Source organism: Amphiprion ocellaris, chromosome 16, assembly GCF_022539595.1.
Source record: "Amphiprion ocellaris isolate individual 3 ecotype Okinawa chromosome 16, ASM2253959v1, whole genome shotgun sequence".
Classification (NCBI taxonomy): domain Eukaryota; kingdom Metazoa; phylum Chordata; class Actinopteri; family Pomacentridae; genus Amphiprion; species Amphiprion ocellaris.
Genome location: NC_072781.1, coordinates 16,676,551 through 16,695,015, shown reverse-complemented (window position 1 = coordinate 16,695,015; position 18,465 = coordinate 16,676,551). Strand labels below are relative to the sequence as shown.

The window sequence follows — 18,465 nt, the reverse complement described above, 5'->3', positions numbered from 1 at the left end:
TCAGCTTCCAGAACTTCTGACGGACGAGATCTCTGTTCCCATCATGACGATACATCTGTTTGGTCCTCTGATGGAGAAGATCTGTGTTCCAGTGACAGAGATTCAGTTTCCTGGTATTCTGACAGACTAGATCATTGGTCCAGTGAGGAAGACTTAGCTTCCAGGAATTCTGATGAACCAGATCTCTGCTCTAGCCATGAAGACTCAGCTGTTGGGTCTTTTGAGGAACGAGATCTGTGCTCGATTGATGAAGATGTAGTTTCCTGGCCTCCTGATGGAGCTACAGAAACCAACTCCACAGTCTCCATCTCCTCTGGTCGTCCTGTAAAGCTGCTGAAGAGAATCCAAAAATTCTTCAGTAGAATCAGGACGACTCTTTGCTGCTGCTGGCATCCCACTGTGGAGAACTGAATTTATTGTTTTCTTTTGTTGATTTCACGTTAATTACTTTTATTTTGTTATTTTAGTTTTTAAGTTAGTTTTACTTTATGGATGCTGCAAATAAACAGTTTGCTTGCAAATTTTTGCATGTTGCAAATATATTGTTTGCTTCATGAAACTGCAAAACAGTACCTCAGAATATGTGCATTATTGCTACAAGTCAACAGGAAAAAAACAGGCCTGTTGTTCAGAGCAGTGATTCCCAGAGGAAACTTCTGCAGTAGTGAGGAGGGACGTGGAAACATCAACTGTACTCATGAAATTCAAGTTTTATAGAACTGAGTGAACCAGCATAACCCTGCTCCTCCACCAGGTTTTCCTTCACACACCTCTTAGCTCCACTCCAAAAGCTGCCCCTGTCTTCTCTCCAGGTTTTTCTGCTTCTTCCTTTAACTCCATGCTTTCCATAATCCCTCTCCTCTCTCCTCCTCCTTCTCTTGCTCTTCCTCCTCCTCGGAAGATCTTAGTTGAATTGACTTGTGTGATTTGCTTGATTGGATGGGATCAGATTTTATTTGAATGAATCTGATGTGATTTTGTATGACCTTATCTGACTTCACCTGATTTGGTTTGCTGACTTTACTTGAATAGACTTAATTTGATTTGATCTATTTTTACTTGAACAGATTTTATTTGAATTAACGTCATTTGGCAATTTTATTGGATCCAAATTACTTTTAGTTTATTGTAAGTGGTTTAATCCAATTGGATTTTATTTGAATTTATTTGATGGTTTGGATCTAACCAAATACGACATGACTTGTTGGATGAGAACGCTGTCAGGTCAGGGTGCCTGGCAGAGGTTTGGGTGGGTCTGGGAGGGATAGCATGTCAGTCAGTGACAGTCCACTCTGTCAGATGTTTATAAGGATGCAGACAGCATGTGGTGGTGGTTCATATGTTTTTATGCACCCACCCTGGACCCCTAGTGGAGTCAACAGTGACAAGGACCAGAATTCAGGAGGGAAAACTTTGAAGTAAGTGTAGATAATGTATGTAGTGTCAGTTTTATGTTGGCAGGGAGGAGACCATAAAACTAACAGAACATAAATTATTTCCTCACTGTTATTTATCAGGAATGAACACTGGTGCTGTGAAGAATTCTGATGTCAGAGATCTCCCTTAATGCTAAAATAACAGAAGGAATAAATCTGTGCAGGATCAAAAGTTGAATATTTGGTCATAAAATGCTCCCCAGTTTTATGAGTATAGTCTGACAAACTAAACAGTCATCAGATTTTACTGCATGTTACTGAGCTCAGTGCCTTCATGCCCCCACAACAGAAACACACACACATGAATGCACTAAAATAATTTACTCAGATGGCTGTTCAAGATCATATTGCAGCCTTTTTGTGACACTCAGAAAAATATCTGTTGTTTTGTACAAGATTGCATCACTTTTAATATACATATATACATATATATATATATATATATATATATATATATATATATATACAACCTTTTCCAGATTAGAATAAATTACTTGTAGTAGACAGTGAGTTCCCGAGACAATAGTACAAATTTTACTAAATGTTTCCATTCTAAAATGAAGTTTATGAACTCTTTTCTACCATATAAACATGACTCGCATCAGACAATGAAAATCCAGTTGTTAAAAAAAGACAGTACCTTTAGCGTTCACATCATACATATATTACAAAATGTGATACTGACTAGATAGTCATACTTGTCATGACTTATGTGTACTTTTTGTTCAGTGGGTCCTTGAAATAGTCAGACAGTTCTAATCTTTCGATTCATTTGTTTTAGGGTATAAAGTGCATGAGCGCAGTCTTCAAACTCTTTCTTTAGTTGACTTGCTTCAGGTCGGTCTTCAGGCTTCATACACAGCATTGACCTTATAATTTGGTACTGCAATGACACATAACAAGAACATCTTGAGCGCTCTGCATCAGCAAATGTTGCTACCATTTATGAAACTTCAGCTTCCTGCATTTGGACTTTACATGGTAAACTACACAAAGCAAACCTTTTGAAACTCAGATTGGTCTCTTTCTTACTAAATTATCAAAAGATCATTTAAACACACACACATTAACATTCCTGTGGTGGCTCTTCATACTTTGAGTATCTACAGATGAATAACTGTTGGAACAATGCTTGTGCCTCAATCTCACTTCTTCCATGTTGTTGACCATTACAGCAAACAGCAAAGGCCATCCTGAGCCAATACTGTTTAATGTTACTAATAAAAGTGAAAGAATATTGATGTACCTCTTGGGGAAAATTGTGCAAAAATCCATGAGGAAGTTTCTGGCTTCTGGCATCGTCCCAAATCTGGCATTTATGCAATGGAAAATGGTTGAAAGAACATGTAATTAGTTGGACAAAACTGAGAATGCATCCATGTTCTAAATTGTAATTTAATAGTTCTGATAACAGAGTCCAAACAGTTGTTAGCATATCAAGTTAGTGACAAGTTTAGCAGCATTTTTTTGTCATTGACAAACTCACCGCTTTCCTTTCAGGGCCCGCAGAGAGGTTCCAAAGAAGTTCAAAATATATCAACCCCAATGAAAATATGTCTACTTTTCGGTCATATGTGCTCCTGCTTTTCTGTCATGAAACAACAACAGAATATTCAATGCAGTGAAACCTTCAAATCTTATATTCTCTACTCTTAGCTATGACAATCATTCAAAATTTACAGAGCCATAGTGACTTCTCACAGTTTCCCCATTCTTCTTGACTGCCAGAAACTGTGTGTAACTGTATTTTTTCTACCACGGTATGCTCCAGTTACAGATTGAAGTAACAGATTGATACCAAAGTTCAGGACAGCAAAGAATAAAACCCAGAAAGACAGATGTTGCTCAATGGCACGTTTCTCAGAGAGGCCCAAGAACTGGACGGCTGGGCTCGACATGTAGAATGTTGGACATCTGAAGGGAGCTCAGAATAGAACCAATGCACCTTTCGAATCAGTTTAAGTGGTTTGGCATCTGATAGGATCTCCTTTTCAAGATCTTCTGGCCCCAGCCAACTGGTAGAAGACCCTGGAGGTTAAATCATGCTACAATTTATCCCCTGGGTGGAGATTGGAGTTTTTTGTTACTGATAGGGACAACTGGACTACCTTGCCTTCTCTTTATCATTGAAACCTTACGAGGAAACTGGAATGGAGGATCTGCAGCAAGAGTGGTAGCACCAGCACAGACAATGCTTATTTAAAGGACGAGATTTCAAACTGTTTAAAGACACATGTTTATTCGTACTGATTCAATTTCCTCAATGGACAAAATCATTAGTCATTTAGAAAAACTGGAAAACGCCACAGGACTGGTGTTTAGAGACCTATGTTGATCATGTGTTTATTTTTTAGTAGGACAAAAAGAACAATGTGGTGTTTAAAATCCAAAGCAGTTATTTTTATTCTAATGTCATAAACTTGGTGACCCTCTAATGATCATAGAGCTCAAGTTGCTATCATTCTTTGACAGTCCCTGCCATGGGTGGGGAATCTGTCACAAATGACAAGTTGAATGCAACGTTTTATGAGATTGTGCATCTCTAGCTGTCAGGAAGAAAAATGTGGAACCAGCTTGACAGCACCATGACAGCTCCAGTCAGTCCCTCACTAACTACAGTAGATTATTTACCTGCTCAGGAGCCATATAAGACGGTGTTCCCTTGTACTCTGTTCTCTCCATCAAATTCTCAGCATCATCGTCAGTCTCAGTAGTGACCAGACCGAAGTCTCCAATCTTCACTTCTCCATCCTGACCGAACATGATGTTGGCAGGCTGACCATTTAAAGGAGGAAACAAATAAACACTTAGCTCCTCAAGTAATGCACAGTAATTTTTTATTTTTCACTCTGTCTCACCTTCAGGTCTCTGTGAATGAGCCTCTTGGAGTGAAAGTATTCGACTCCGCTGACTATTTGCTGAGCAATGATCACACTTTCCTCCCTTCTTCTGAAGTCTCGCAGAGATTTCTTCACATTCTGAGTATTCCTCTCATCTATCCAAACTCGTAGTGTTCTGGTGTCACACAGCTCCATCTGAATATAGAGACACTTTGTAGATGATTTACTGGTAGTGGATCTTGAAATGTAAGAAAAGACAGAAAAGAAAAAACACTGTTTTCACTTTACTGGCACCACAGATCTAAAAAAAACTGTATAAAGTACTGAAGGAAAGAAAGTAACTGATATGTTTTCTGCACAACCTCGGTTATCTAAATATGTTTGCTGCTGTAATACCATATATTACAAACAGGTAAAATGTCAAATAGATTTAAAATTCATACCATTTTATTATTTTTTTCCAACACAAACACTACCATTCAAAAGTTTGGAGGCCAAAGGTAACAACTGAACTTATCAGTGCTTTTCCAGTAGTTCACAATTGAAGAGTTAATACATGGATGGTACTAACTGTGAAGTAGTGCTACTGTCAGCTGTACTGTCCCACTGGTATTCTGAATCCTCCATCCAACATGTGTAGTATCGAACAATGTTAGAGTGGTGGAGGTCTGATAGCGTCCCGACCTCCCGGAGAGCCTTTCTGATCAAAAGGAGTACAAAGAAATGCCTGTTTTTTAAAAATTGGAGCACTTTTTTCTTACTGCCACGTCGCTAACAAAAACCAAAAATTCCTGCTACAAAAATATGCATGATTGATAACTAATAATTACACATTACTCAAGAGCAGCATGGAAGAGGATCATGTCACAATCATATTTGTTAAAAGCACGACACATTTGACAAAGGATCTATGCACTAATCAGGGCATGAAGTACAAATTAGAGAAAAGAAACATATTTCATTGATTGTTTTTTTCTTCCAATTGAGTAGGCTAAGTCCTAAAATACAGCGTGTTGGTGGCCTGATTCACTGAGGCTTTTTGCTCGAATACAAATAATGTAATTGACATCACAGCAGTACAGTACAAATAACTCTGATCTTTCACAACTAGCTCGTTAGTGAAGTACAATCTGCTCAAACTGTCCACTCTTTTAAATCAGGCCTGAAAACCATATTGTCTACTGCAGCTTTCTCTTAGATGCTCAACATATTTCTCGTCTTTTAATGCACTTTTCTGATCTTAACATCTATTTCTATGTTTCATTTCTATGATTTTAATGTATATCTACCTTTAAATATTTTTTCTGAATGCGTTTCTTTGCCACTGTAAAGCACCTTGAATTGCCTTGTCTATGAATCGTGCTATACAAATAAACTTGCCTTTCCTTACAATGACAGTATTTCCTTGTTTTCTATTGCCTTCTGCACTGACCATCAACTTCTGATGTTAAATTTTTGCATACAGCTTTAGGCTCAGTCTATTATCATGATGCTATGTAGCCATCCAATGCACATTTAGGACTCCTTTTACAAGATTCTTCTTTTCAAACAAGTTACCTTGAAACACTGAAAAGTCAGACAGAAACTGTATCAAACCAAATTGAAAACTTGACTTACTCTTTGCAGCGGACGATTTTTATAGCAAAATATTTGTCCAGCAGTTTTTGTTTTGCCTTAAAAACGCAACCAAAGGCACCTTTGCCAACGCGCTCTATGGAGTCAAATTCTGACGTAAACCTGTTGGAATTAACACAAGCACTGTTGAGGTAAAAAACTGAATATATGAAATTGTCTTTCCAATTGTACGTATACTGTATTAAAAACATGCTCACAATGTCACCCAGTGATTTTCATTACCTCGAGGTTACTAATTGACTTGAATGTTTCTGACTGGAACTTTTTTCTTTATGCTTTTCTTTGACATCAGAGATCTTTACATCCTTAAAAAAAAAAAAAAAATTTATCACACTGACATTAAAAAGGTAAACAAAAAACAACTGCATGCATTTAAATGATTAAGCAGCTCTATGGTACCTCTTTTCTTTTTCTAGAAGAATTATGGAAGTTTGCTGCAATTCTAACAAGACAAGAAAAATGTTGATCAGCAATAATGTCCTGAAATATAACAAGAATGGCTTTACAACAGATTCAATAATAACTTACTTTATCTTGGGCTTCAATTCAGGATATTGATCCTTCAGTGGAGACTGTGAGGAGGAGAATATAGTCAGTCAAATATAAAATATAAATGTTTGTTACATAGAGACATAAATACAATTCTGGCATTTAAATTGAATTTACAGTCAGTTGCATAAGTTCTATGCCACTTCCAGATGACTTTCCTCACAGCAGAAAGATGCATTTCAAATAATTTGGAGAGTGTTTTAAATCCAGACTTATAGACATCCATATCTGTTTTTTTCTAAATACTGAGAGAGCACTTCAGATCTTAACATGGTGACATAGCACACTTGAACAACAGACCATGATGCCAGAAATCTAAATCAGACAGACTCCACCTGTTACTGCCTATAGAGGTTCTAATATTTGGCAACTAATCTGAAACCCCTTATTTGAGTTTTATGGATTTGACAGTCTGATAAAAGTGATGACTTTTTCCATGTAATGGATCTCTCTTTTTTTTTTTTTAAATCTATTTAAGAGACAAAAAATAACAAAAAATATAGAGTTGCATGTGACATTTGTGTATCACCTTTATCCGTACACACTGGTTCACAAAAAGGAACAAATGTTAGTTTGTTCAAATTTGTTGAGGAAGTGAATAATTCCCTGATGATTTTGCCATTTTTTCACATGACTATGTATGTACAACCCTAAATAACTAAAAAGCTTTTTTCATAGTAGAAAAAAAGCCTTAACTGACACTGATTAGGTTGAGCACAATAAGGTGTAGTTGTACTTAAATAAATTCAAGCAGCTTATTGGAGCTGATCAGGCTTGAATAATTTTCACACCACCTTTTGTTTTCTTTTACAAAATCTTCATAACAGGTAATGATTTAGTTAGAATTTTATCACATTGGTTAAATAGTTACAGCATCTTCTAAAAGACAATAAGAGTCTCCTAATAAATCAATACCTAAAATTCACTAGGTTAAAAAATGGATATATTCAAACTCTAAAAACATCAAAATTCCTACTAGATGGCCAAAAACATTTTTGGAGTCACTATTACTTTGTGTGTAAGCTGTTTAATAATAATAATAATAATAACAATGGATTAGATTTATATAGCGCTTTTCTATTAAGGCATACTCAAAGCGCGTACAATGGATCCATTATTCATTCACTCACACATTCTCACTCTGATGGTGGTAAACTACATTTGTAGCCACAGTTGCCCTGGGGCAGACTGACAGAATCGTGGCTGCCAATCTACGTCTACGGCCTCCGACCACCACCAACATTCATATGCATTCATACACCAGTGTGAGTAGCCGCACTGGAAAAATGTTTATGTAAAGCTAAAAGATATTTCAGATTAAACGGTCACTCAACAATGCCTTAAAGCAGAGAACTGTGAGATGATGAGAAGAAAGCCATAATGAAGGGCAATGCAGTGAGAGAAACTTCACTAACTGGCTTGGAATCAGCAAAGCAAATGTGCATTTCAACTCTAAGAAAAAACTGCAGTATAAAAACTGGTCACAGTGGTCTAACAATTATTTCCAAATCTGTAAGATTACAAACAACAGACCTGATCCTTGGAAGGGTTTGGTGAACTGATGACAACAATTGCCGAGTCACTTGTAGATGTCGGCATGTTTTTTGATTTGACATCAACGGATTGCCTTAAAGAAACACAGTGAGAGACATTGGTAAAACATCCACAGCATCAAACTTTACCATCTGTCGTGCTACTCATTCAGTGCCTCACAGTGAGCTCGGTGCTGTGGACAGCCTGGACGGTGGAACATCAGACACAGCTGACCAGGACGTCACCTGAAAGCACAAAGTGTTCGTTACATACTGGTGTAACATGTTTTGTAAGAACTGATCCTCTAATGTGCAATAATAATAATTAGCACAATATTAATGTGGCAGCTTCTTGTGGGAAGAGAAAGTAGGAGGGTGACATGCAGTTTTTAACCATGTGGTATCCACCTTAATCATTCGGCCATTGGGTCGCCCTAAGATCAAGTACGATCACATCTTACGATGTAAAACCATAAATAACCTCACCTGGCATTCTGATACTACCACTGTATAACTGCAGACAGTAGGATACATTTTAAGTAAAGCAAAGATAGTACAAATATTTAAGGAATATAGTACAAAAATAAAAATAAACCAAGATATACATAAGTGCTAGGTCTAGAAATAACATTATTGCACATATCAGTGGTTTTGCACAGACTTCTGATGAACAGAAATACTGCAAGAGTAATAATATTGCACAGATTGTAAGGAGAAAAATAATGATATACACAACCAGTCAAGCATTTGGACACACCTTCTCATCCAGCACTTTGTTGATTAACACTTTTTTTTTTTTTTTTTTTTACAACATGATTCCATATGTCGATGTCTTCTATATTAATCTACAATGTATAAAATAATTGCTGTAAATACAAACCACTGAATGAGAAGGTGTGTCCAAACTTTTGACTGGTAGTGTAGCATATATTCTAGTCAGTGTATGTTGACAAATAGATATTGCACAGGTTTTTAAAGTGCAAAATTTTCACAATTCACAGAATGCATGAGAAGTATGACGGTTTTTCGATGTGCGGTCTACTGGAAGCAGTGCTGGTTGTAGAGTCTGACACTCATTCTCCTCTTGTCTAGTGGTGAGCAACTGACAACTGCATACAAAAAAGTGACAAAGTGCAAGAATACCTTTCGGTAGGTAGATGGGTCAGTGTTTAGTTATTTTGAACAATATGATTACACGTGTGAGGACTCATATAAAGGTTGAAGGATTGTCTATTAACACAATCTCAACATTTATGCTAACATAAATTAATTGTCAAAATAATTTCATTTTACATGGTGGACAATGAATATTTTTGGCACACTTTTCATTGATCTATTTTTCACAGTGAAAACAATACTAAATAAAAGGCAACATTTCAAGATGACAACTATTAGGAAACATTTCTTGTCAGTGAGTATAGGCTAAAGGCTAATGTAAAATGTTCAAGATGGACAGATGAACAAATGAAGTATCAATAAAAGTTTCCTCTGCTGCCCAAAACATTTCTTCTGACGTTAATGATGTTAAGGATATCTTTCATGTTGCTGTCAGAGGGAATGAGAAAATTGCAGGATTAATTTCAAGACTTCATCACTGCATTCATGTTTCAAATGCTAACAAAGACGTAGCTGCAGTAATGCTGATGCTAAGGGAGCAGGGTGGACAGAGAGACTGGTTCTGTTCAGAGTTTGGAAATGATAACATTAACTGAATTTACTGAGAAGAGTCTGTCTGTTGCATCACTGCAGAGCAGATCATGATAGGACTTTCTATTGACCTGCCATAGTTGAGGTCACAGGAGAATAACACCTGTGACCATGGAAACTGTACATAAAGATGTCACAAGTGTGACTCCAAAATGCTTAAAAAATTTTAAGCATAAAAAATAATACACAAATGTCACTAACTAGAAAGCTAGACTTAGAATTATTGTTGACTAAAACTAACAAAAATCAAATGACTAAACTTCTACAAAAGCAAATACTCATTTTTGTCAACAGTGATACATTAATAGCAGGTGCCAGAATTAACACTGATACAGAAAAAACAAAAACACTGGACTTGTATATTTTACAGTGAGAGATTAAAAAAAAAGAACTATTTTTTGGAGAACTGATGGTTCAACACAGGTAAGTTATTTCCTTAAAAAAACAACAGAAAACCTTAAATACCTTGCTGTCCCAGTCTGACTGTTCCTGAAGAGCAAACCAGGCCAGCTGGGCTGCACTTTGTTTGGCCTCCTTGACACTCTTGCCCTCACCAACAGGGTATTCCTTGTTGTTGATCACTAATTTGTAGAAAAATCTGTATTGTAGGAGGAAATATTATCAGGTTTTTCTCTCATATCCACCAAGAGCAACTATACAGTGTCTGCAGGCTACACAAGTGCAGTCATACTCACTGAGGGCTATGTGGTGGACCACATCTTTCAACTAGGATGTAATCCTGGGTGCACCTTGTTTTCTGACAGTAGAAGTTGATGATTGATATGAAATTTTTTTCTGTAAAGCTGCTGTCTTCTGTCTTTACACTCAGGCTCTTTGTCCTATCGCTGTAACACAAAGACAAGCCACATTCTGATTAGAAACTTTAATAACCAATCAAAAGAGTCAAAATGACACAATGCGTTTTCACTCACCAAAAGTCATCTTCATTCTGACTCCATATTTCCTTTTGTGGACTTGATACAGCACTGTATTTCACATCTCCAGTCTTAAATAACAGAACAGCATGACTGTGTTATTCATTCACTGATTGGAGCTTAGCTAGTGTCACATTTCAAATTGACACTGACAAGCATTTTGGTTCCTCCATTCCTTCTCTCTTCACTTCTGCAGGACTTTAACAAGGATAAACAGGTGTGTATGGATACTTACCTCTGTAGTTCTACGGCCACATATGTCATCATATACCAGCTTGGCTGCTTCCTCCTTAGCTTCCCTCTTTGTTTTTCCACAGACCTCTGGGTACTCCTTATCACCAACCACAAACCTACAACAGCTATTACCATAAAAAAAAATTTAAATACATTTCTAATAATGAATACACAACTATAAATGGTGCTGGATGCAGTGTGGACACTTACTAAACTGTATTAAATTGTCCGAGTTTGGTTGTCTCCATAGGTTTTATAATCAGCCTCATCTTCTGACCATATTCATTGAGCCAACATATGTAGTTGATGTTATTGATGCTTGTCTGACGAACTGGTGTAGTAGAAGCTTCAGCTGCATGTTCTGTCTGTCAGCAAATTAACAAATTTACAGTACATCAACACAAAAACGCATACATAGAGTGAGTAACCAAAGTGATGTCACAATCTTACAGAATCAGCTGTTTCCTTCAATAAGCCGCTGAAGGCGTTTTTAGCTGCGTTCTGCTTGGCTTCCTTCTTGTTCTTGCCCACTCCATCAGGATAGGCCTTACCATTGAGGACAGCTCTGAGGGTAAACCTGAAAAGACATAAGAAGAACACTGTTAACGAGACAAGAATGTGTGATGGAGGTTGTTAAACGAAGACATGTATCTGAACATGTCTTCAGATACATGTCTCTACAAACATCATAGTAATGGATCCCATGTGGAAACTAGAGATGCTGTTTGTTCTGTTTTGTACCTGACCAGATCATAAAACAAGAACAATGGCCTACTTCTTTTTTTATGAACTGGCACTGGGCTGGCCCACTCACACCTTTAACCCCTCAGATTGCTGGTGTGGCTCAACAATACATCATGAGAGATGATGATAATTAGCATGACGCTAGCAAGCACTGCAGGAATACGACTAGTTCCCCTTGATCAAGCTAAGAAAAAAGTGCTAGTGGTGAATAACTATTCAGATCCTTCATTTAGTACTTGATTAAAACATCTTTGGCAGCAATGACAGCCTAAAGTCTACTTGGGAATAATTCAACAAGCTCAGTATGCCTTTCTTTTGGAAGTGTCCCTGTTGGCAGAATCATTCATCAAAGTTGGTGCACAGCCATGTTCAGGTCTTTCCAGTCATATTCTGCTGGGTTCAAGTCCAGACTCCTAAAGCCACTCCTGTGTTTTCCTTGTCTTGCTGAGATGTAAACTTTTGCCTCAGCCTGAGATCCGCAGCAGTCTAGAAAAGGTTGTTTTTCAAGATGAAGCTGCAATTTTCTCTCCTGTTCTCTCATCTCCAGAAAAGGAACTGTGGATCACAATCACAGTGACCTCTGGGTTCTTGGTGACCGGTCAGGACCAGATCTGGTATTAATGGAAGATCTGCTATGGATTAAGAATGCTGGAAGTTACTGTGTTAGGCACTTTTAATGCTGTGGTTCACAATCAAAGTCGACAGACAATTTGTCTCACTCTTAAGTACAACATCAACTGTGAGACTACACACAGACCGACTTTCCAAATTATTTCCAAAGAATCCAACCAGGCACAGATAAACTAAATTAAATTATAGAGGCATCTCAGCTGATGGAAAGATCTGGTAGGATGCTAGTCAGCTACGTTTGGAAATGGGACATTAGTCTTTGTCACTGTGGAGTACTTTGTGTAGACTGATGAGGGAAAAATGAGTCAAATCAATCTGAAGATCCTGAAATACAAGAAAATGTGGAAAAATTTTAGAAGGTCTGAAATCCTTCTGAATGCAGTCTATGTGTAGTGCAGCACTAGGTTATAATCCTCAGTGTGCAATTGCTTTCCCTTCACAGGAAACAATCAATTATATCTTAGTGCTAAATACTGCAGGATCAACATGGGTGGGACACTGAATGGCTTAAACCAGTCTGTGAAGTACATCTTTGTCTATAACATGGTTCCATTTCCATTTGACAGATGTAAGTATGTAAAACACCACTGCTGAACTATTCTATCCAAACAGTTTTATCCTACTAAAGACACAGATGTCTCCAAGTTCTGCAGGTCCTGGCAGGTCGCAGATACACCAGTGAATGTGTTCAACTCACGTTTTAATGTGATCAGGTCCAGAACATCCGACGTCTTCATAGCTCAGCTCCAAACGTTTCCTCTGGACAAACTCGTTCAGTTTAGCAACGTAATTTTCCGACTCCATGATGGAAACTCAAACTCAGCAGTCGGAATGCCAACCTAAACTACATAAATGTAGGAAAACAACGTACAAATCTCACATTAGTACGGGTTTTCTGTGACAACTATTATTTCCACGTCTCTGTAAGTTTCGTTTTCTATGCAAACGTCACGGTGCATTCACTTAATGTCGGAAATACCGAACACTGCGTTGCTCAATAAAGTTATCAGTTAAAAAAAACAGCTTTAGCAAACACGAACCCGATAAGCTAACTACTAGCTGTTAGCTATTAGCTATTAGCTGTGTCAGTAACTAGTCTGATTGATATTTATATTTTAGCTACGTCTGATTTACCTTTACGTAGCTTGAAGTAATGCATGTATCTTCATGTGATTCACGAACAATTATGTTGGCATTGAATAAACTACGGCTTCCAAGAGGTTTTAGGGTCGCGCCCGTCGCTAAGACTCATGGGAACTGTAGTTCTTAATGGCAAAAGACTATTGAGGTTTATTGTCCAGATGGTTGTAGACTTATCTTTGCCGTGTTCGACAAAATCTTATCTTTTTATTTCATAGACAAGAACTCACAATTTTAAGACGTTATTTAATGTGTACAGTAGAATCTTTTACAGCGCCAAAAGACAAATTGTGATTTACAGGGATTTTTAATTTATCCAACAGGTGTTTTCTGGCTGGAAGTGACAAGAGCGACAAAAGACAACAACAGCAATAATACAAATAATATTAACTAACTTTTCGTAGGGCCTCTTCTCAAAGGAAACAAATGTTACAGTTGGACAAAGAAAAACTAATTTAAAAAAATAAATAAGATTGCAAACGTTAAATATGTGCAAAATAAAATTGTCAAGTCGATATCAAGTTTTGAGACAGCCCAGATAAGACAGAAACCACTCCACCAAAGTGCCTTCCAGGTAAAAGGACTAGGAATGGTGTTACAAAAGTAAATTAACAAGACTAAACATTGCAGTTAAGAGCCTATAGTGTTATCTAAGATGTGATACCTGAGTAAGACATTGAGTTGCAGATAATGATAAATGTGAATCATTTCTGTGTTCATGAATGTCCAGAATTAGTCATACCCTTTCTCATTAGTCAGTGATAACCCCTTTATTTGCCACCCCAGAAATTAAACTATTCTCATCATTGCCAACAAGCTCCTCTTGGATTTTGTTCCACTCCTCTTTTGCAATGATCTCCATGTGTTTGAGGTTGAAAGCTTCTTTTTCAACTGACTACAGAACTGATCACCAAAAGCTTGATTCTTTGTCCTGATGAGCTTTATGTGTTGTTTGGAGTCCTCCTTGATCAGCATTCATAAAGACCAGCCTTGTTCAATGTCTGCTGAAGTATTTGCCTTGAAATGTTGGTACCAGAATTGTTCAAATTTATCAGGATGTTCTCAGTGTTGATCTTTGGATTCTTATTAGCCTCTCACACTAGAATTCTTGGCAGTGCAGAAATCACTTTTAGCTTCCCAGTGCACCCTCTGAGATTAAGCAGACTCATAGCTTTTTACACTGTCTTGTAAGCAGCAGCAGTGCTCACTAAGCTCTTAACTGTTCCCACTTTGTGTATAAATGCACTTGAACATGGTAAAAATTACCAATGGACCATTTGGAATGGTATAAAACTCGCATTATGCCATAAATGTGACAATTTCAAGTATGTACACGATAAACACCTGTAACACTGTTTCTTTCCACACTTACGTCATTCAATCAGAGGAGACCTATTTGTCATATAAAAATCCACTAATAATCAAAATCTGAGTAATTTTGAGTTAACAGTATGATGCTGTCATCATTCAAGATCCAGACTAGTCCATTGTTAGTGAGAAAAACAAAGTGAGACCCATGTACACTCACAAGTGCAAAAAAGGGGAAAAAACTATAGAACCATAATGACAACTTTTCAAGTAAATCAAACCCAAAGTAAATTATTACATTTTAGATTGCAAAAATGAAATAAATGTAAATGGTTGGTTTCATACATCATTTAATGAAAACATAGGTATGCATTGGCTCTTAAAACAAAGTCACAGAATTTTTTGGACTTCTTTTAAAAAAAAAGAAACCATGACCATGTATTTTTAATTCCCCACAACAGTCCCACAAATGTAAAGAAAAACTCAAGACTTCCACCCATAAACACAGACGGTGATGTCCTTCTAGCAATGGACAGCAGATACAAATATGATGATAAATAAATAAATCCTAATTCTGATCACTTTATTGCCTTGTCTGCAACATTTGCAACTGCTTTTTCACAGCGAACTACTGCATAAGTTGCTTTTTTGTTTTTTTAAATCAAGTTTAATCATGGTCTGCTGCTGTATCCCCAGGACAGTTTGAGCACAAGTCCTCCTCATCTGTAAAAATGAAAACAAAGGAAACATTTTATACCAGGAAAGGTCATAAAAACAACTATAAAACTTTAACCATGTTGTCATCACTCTTACCATTATATGTGGTTCCACACCATATGCAGTAAAAATGGACTCCTCTCAAATACGACGTCAAAATTTGTAGTTTATCAAAGGACTGTAAAAAGGAAGCACATAATAAATACACTTTAATAACTCTGGGTGAGACGCCCTGAAATCATATGCATTATTGCAGCATGTGTCAGTATATTAAATGTTGACTGCTGTCCTATATTATTGAATTAGAAACAAGCCTTGATAAGAAAATGATGATGATTAATTGGTTTGAGTAATATATAAGAAAAAGGGCCTAAATTCTCAGATTCCAGCTTCTTAAACATGTATATTTTCTTGTTTCTTTACCCCTCTATGGCAGTAAACTGAAGCTTACTGAGTTGTGGACAAAGACAGGCTAATCTTGGACTGACTTGGCATTTTTTACCGTTTTTTGACATTTTATAGACTAAACAACTAATTGATTAACTAAGAAAACTAGAAATGCACTCAGAGAGCGCAGTACTCCACCAAGGCTGCTCATTCCCCCATATGGCATTGTCAGAAATGCAGCATTTCTTTTTCAGCAATGCAGCATTTGTTCATTAGTTATTGATGATCAAAAATCCCAGCAACATATCATGTGGCTATTTAATATAGCTGTACCCACAAGCAAAATTACCTTGCGCTGAACACAGATGTGTGTTATGCAAGTGTACGTTAGGTATGGATACTGAATTGCGTGACTTAAATATGTAGCGGGTGACGGGAATTGATGGGACTCGGAAACACCCCCACAATTTAATCACTTGTTCCTTATATCATTTCTGACAGATAAGTCCTGATAAGTCTGCAGCGGTCGATTTTTAGCAGGATCACAATCGTGATCGTCAGCAGGCAGCTGACGTAGTGTTCACTTGTCATAGTTACAGTGACGCCGTGCCGTTATCTTGCAGTGATCCAGAAATCTTTAACAAATCCATGGATCCACACTATAAACCGCATCACTGTCAAAATCTAATCAGGTGGTCCTTGTGTCATTTCTGACCTACCCTGAGAAAATTTAATCCAAATCCGTTTTTTAGTAAAGCTGCTAACAGACAGACAAACAGCCAGACAGCCAGACAAACAGACGGTGATCGTCACATAACTCCGCCGCATTAATTGGCGGAGTAATAATTGACAGATTAATCAACAGTGAAAGTAACTGTTAGTTATAGCCCTAATACAAGATACAGTAGACAGATTTTTTGTTCATAAATTAGATGTACAAATTAATTCTTTAAATAAACAAGCTAAACTAAATACTAACAGTTAGTTCCATGATCTCCTCCTCGTCTTTCTCCTCATCCTCCTCTTCCCCTTTGAGACCATCTTCCTCATCGTCAGCATTTGCTTTAGGCCAGTACCAGTCTTCTCGAGGTACAGTTATGCCCTAAAAATGAAAAAAAACAACAACATGTGAGTTGAGGGATTCACACACAGAAAACTGTAATTATGGTTTCTCTATTGATGAATAGTAAATAGTGAATGTGGTATGGAGCTTTTTTTTCTCTGCATTACGGCATGTAATTTTCCTTTATCACTGCAGAGGGACAGCAGTGAGATGTGCAGATGATTCCATGCTATGATCATATTTCTTCCTACCTTCTGACTGTCAAGCTGCTCACAAGTTCGCTGACTCCTCCTGAGGTCGCCTTCAATCTTTCGTTCCTCTCTCTCCGTCCTTACCCTTGACCTTAAATGAAAAAGAACAAGATTACATATGCAGCATATAAAATATTTTTACTGTGGAAGAGGGGACAATGTTTAGTTGTGGATTTCATAGGCACCTCCAAGTTTTACCTAAAATCTTCCAGAGATTTAGTCTCATTCTGTTGTTCGGCTCGCACTTTTTGCCGATAACGTTCAAGTTCCTCCTCAGCTTTTCTTTTCTTCACCTCTTCCATTCCAATGCCCCCCCTGTCTAATTTGAACATAGAGAGAAAAGAAACAGTACTCCATCAGTTGAATTGCACACAATATTAACAAATACACACAAAAAAAATGTATTGCCTACCTTTTTTGATATTAAGTGGAATTGGATCAACCCTTCCGGCTCCTGAAGAGTTAACAGAGGTAATACTTAGGATGAATGCAAAATAAATTCAAAATAACATAATTCATACTGAGCAAAACTATAACCACAGCGTGAAACAGTTTATGTTTTAAACAGCACACACGGCACAATTGGATACATTTTTCTAACCAGAACGACAGAAATTTGTTTTTTTAAATTCCACCAAAAAGGCCGTTTGCATGCTGTTTATATTTTTGTTGTAGTAAAAAAAAAAAAGACACTTGCCCTCCTTGCCGAGGCCTTGACCAGCTTTGTAACCCATTTTCTGTAGAAGCGCAAATCCCTTGTTGTCATTGCTGATGGAGCTCTGCAAAGCCGTTTCCCTGCTTTCCTTCTCCTGCTCCTTGTAGGTCTTCTGACGGTTCTTGATGTTCTTTTCCTTTTGCTGTACCTCCTTTTTCATTGCTTCTTTTACCCGCCTCACCATGTTGACGCCTGGTTTCACATCTTGACTAACAGACAGAACACAAAAAATGTTACTGGGATGGAAAACACAGAAGTTATTCAGAAAGCACTGAATAAATTATCCAACTTCTATATTTTTTCAGGTGACATTTCTTTGAACACTTATGAATTAACTTGTGTTCTAGGACTGATAGCACAGATCTATAGACTACATCATGGTTTCTAATTTAACAATGTCAACGTCCTCGGGTTTCATTAGAAACAGCAGCTCCGAAACAAACTTACATTTTACTAAGAAATGCGTCAGACATATAGTCCTCCTCCTCGTCAGACATTATGGAAGCGGAAGGGAAAAAAATGTAGAAAAGAACAGTTAAAGAATTGAAGAATTTAGCCGCTCGTGTATTTGTATTTGCTCCGTTGATGTTTGGTTCGTTCACGGATACATTCCGACTAGCTGCAAAGCAAAGTCTAAAGTTC

General features: G+C 37.3%; 2 protein-coding genes across 2 annotated transcripts; both read right to left on the bottom strand.

Annotated features, from left to right (window-relative positions):
• Nucleotides 1-1,742: 1,742 nt before the first annotated feature.
• Nucleotides 1,743-13,199, bottom strand: eif2ak2 (eukaryotic translation initiation factor 2-alpha kinase 2). The gene is made up of 19 exons (XM_035951788.2): nucleotides 12,940-13,199; nucleotides 11,319-11,445; nucleotides 11,079-11,233; nucleotides 10,870-10,993; nucleotides 10,632-10,705; nucleotides 10,395-10,544; nucleotides 10,165-10,297; nucleotides 8,174-8,238; nucleotides 7,994-8,087; nucleotides 6,440-6,483; nucleotides 6,311-6,353; nucleotides 6,134-6,216; nucleotides 5,894-6,013; nucleotides 4,848-4,976; nucleotides 4,295-4,514; nucleotides 4,068-4,211; nucleotides 2,923-3,024; nucleotides 2,683-2,745; nucleotides 1,743-2,319 (listed from the first exon to the last, which is right to left on the bottom strand). Exons 1-19 carry the CDS (start codon nucleotides 13,044-13,046, stop codon nucleotides 2,182-2,184), a joined length of 2,115 nt encoding a protein of 704 aa, XP_035807681.2. The 5' UTR covers nucleotides 13,047-13,199; the 3' UTR covers nucleotides 1,743-2,181.
• A 1,824-nt stretch (nucleotides 13,200-15,023) lies between these two features.
• On the bottom strand, nucleotides 15,024-18,431 carry gpatch11 (G patch domain containing 11). The gene is made up of 8 exons (XM_023278042.3): nucleotides 18,271-18,431; nucleotides 17,806-18,032; nucleotides 17,521-17,562; nucleotides 17,307-17,427; nucleotides 17,109-17,199; nucleotides 16,774-16,896; nucleotides 15,504-15,585; nucleotides 15,024-15,413 (listed from the first exon to the last, which is right to left on the bottom strand). Exons 1-8 carry the CDS (start codon nucleotides 18,318-18,320, stop codon nucleotides 15,358-15,360), a joined length of 792 nt encoding a protein of 263 aa, XP_023133810.1. The 5' UTR covers nucleotides 18,321-18,431; the 3' UTR covers nucleotides 15,024-15,357.
• Between the last annotated feature and the right edge of the window lie 34 nt (nucleotides 18,432-18,465).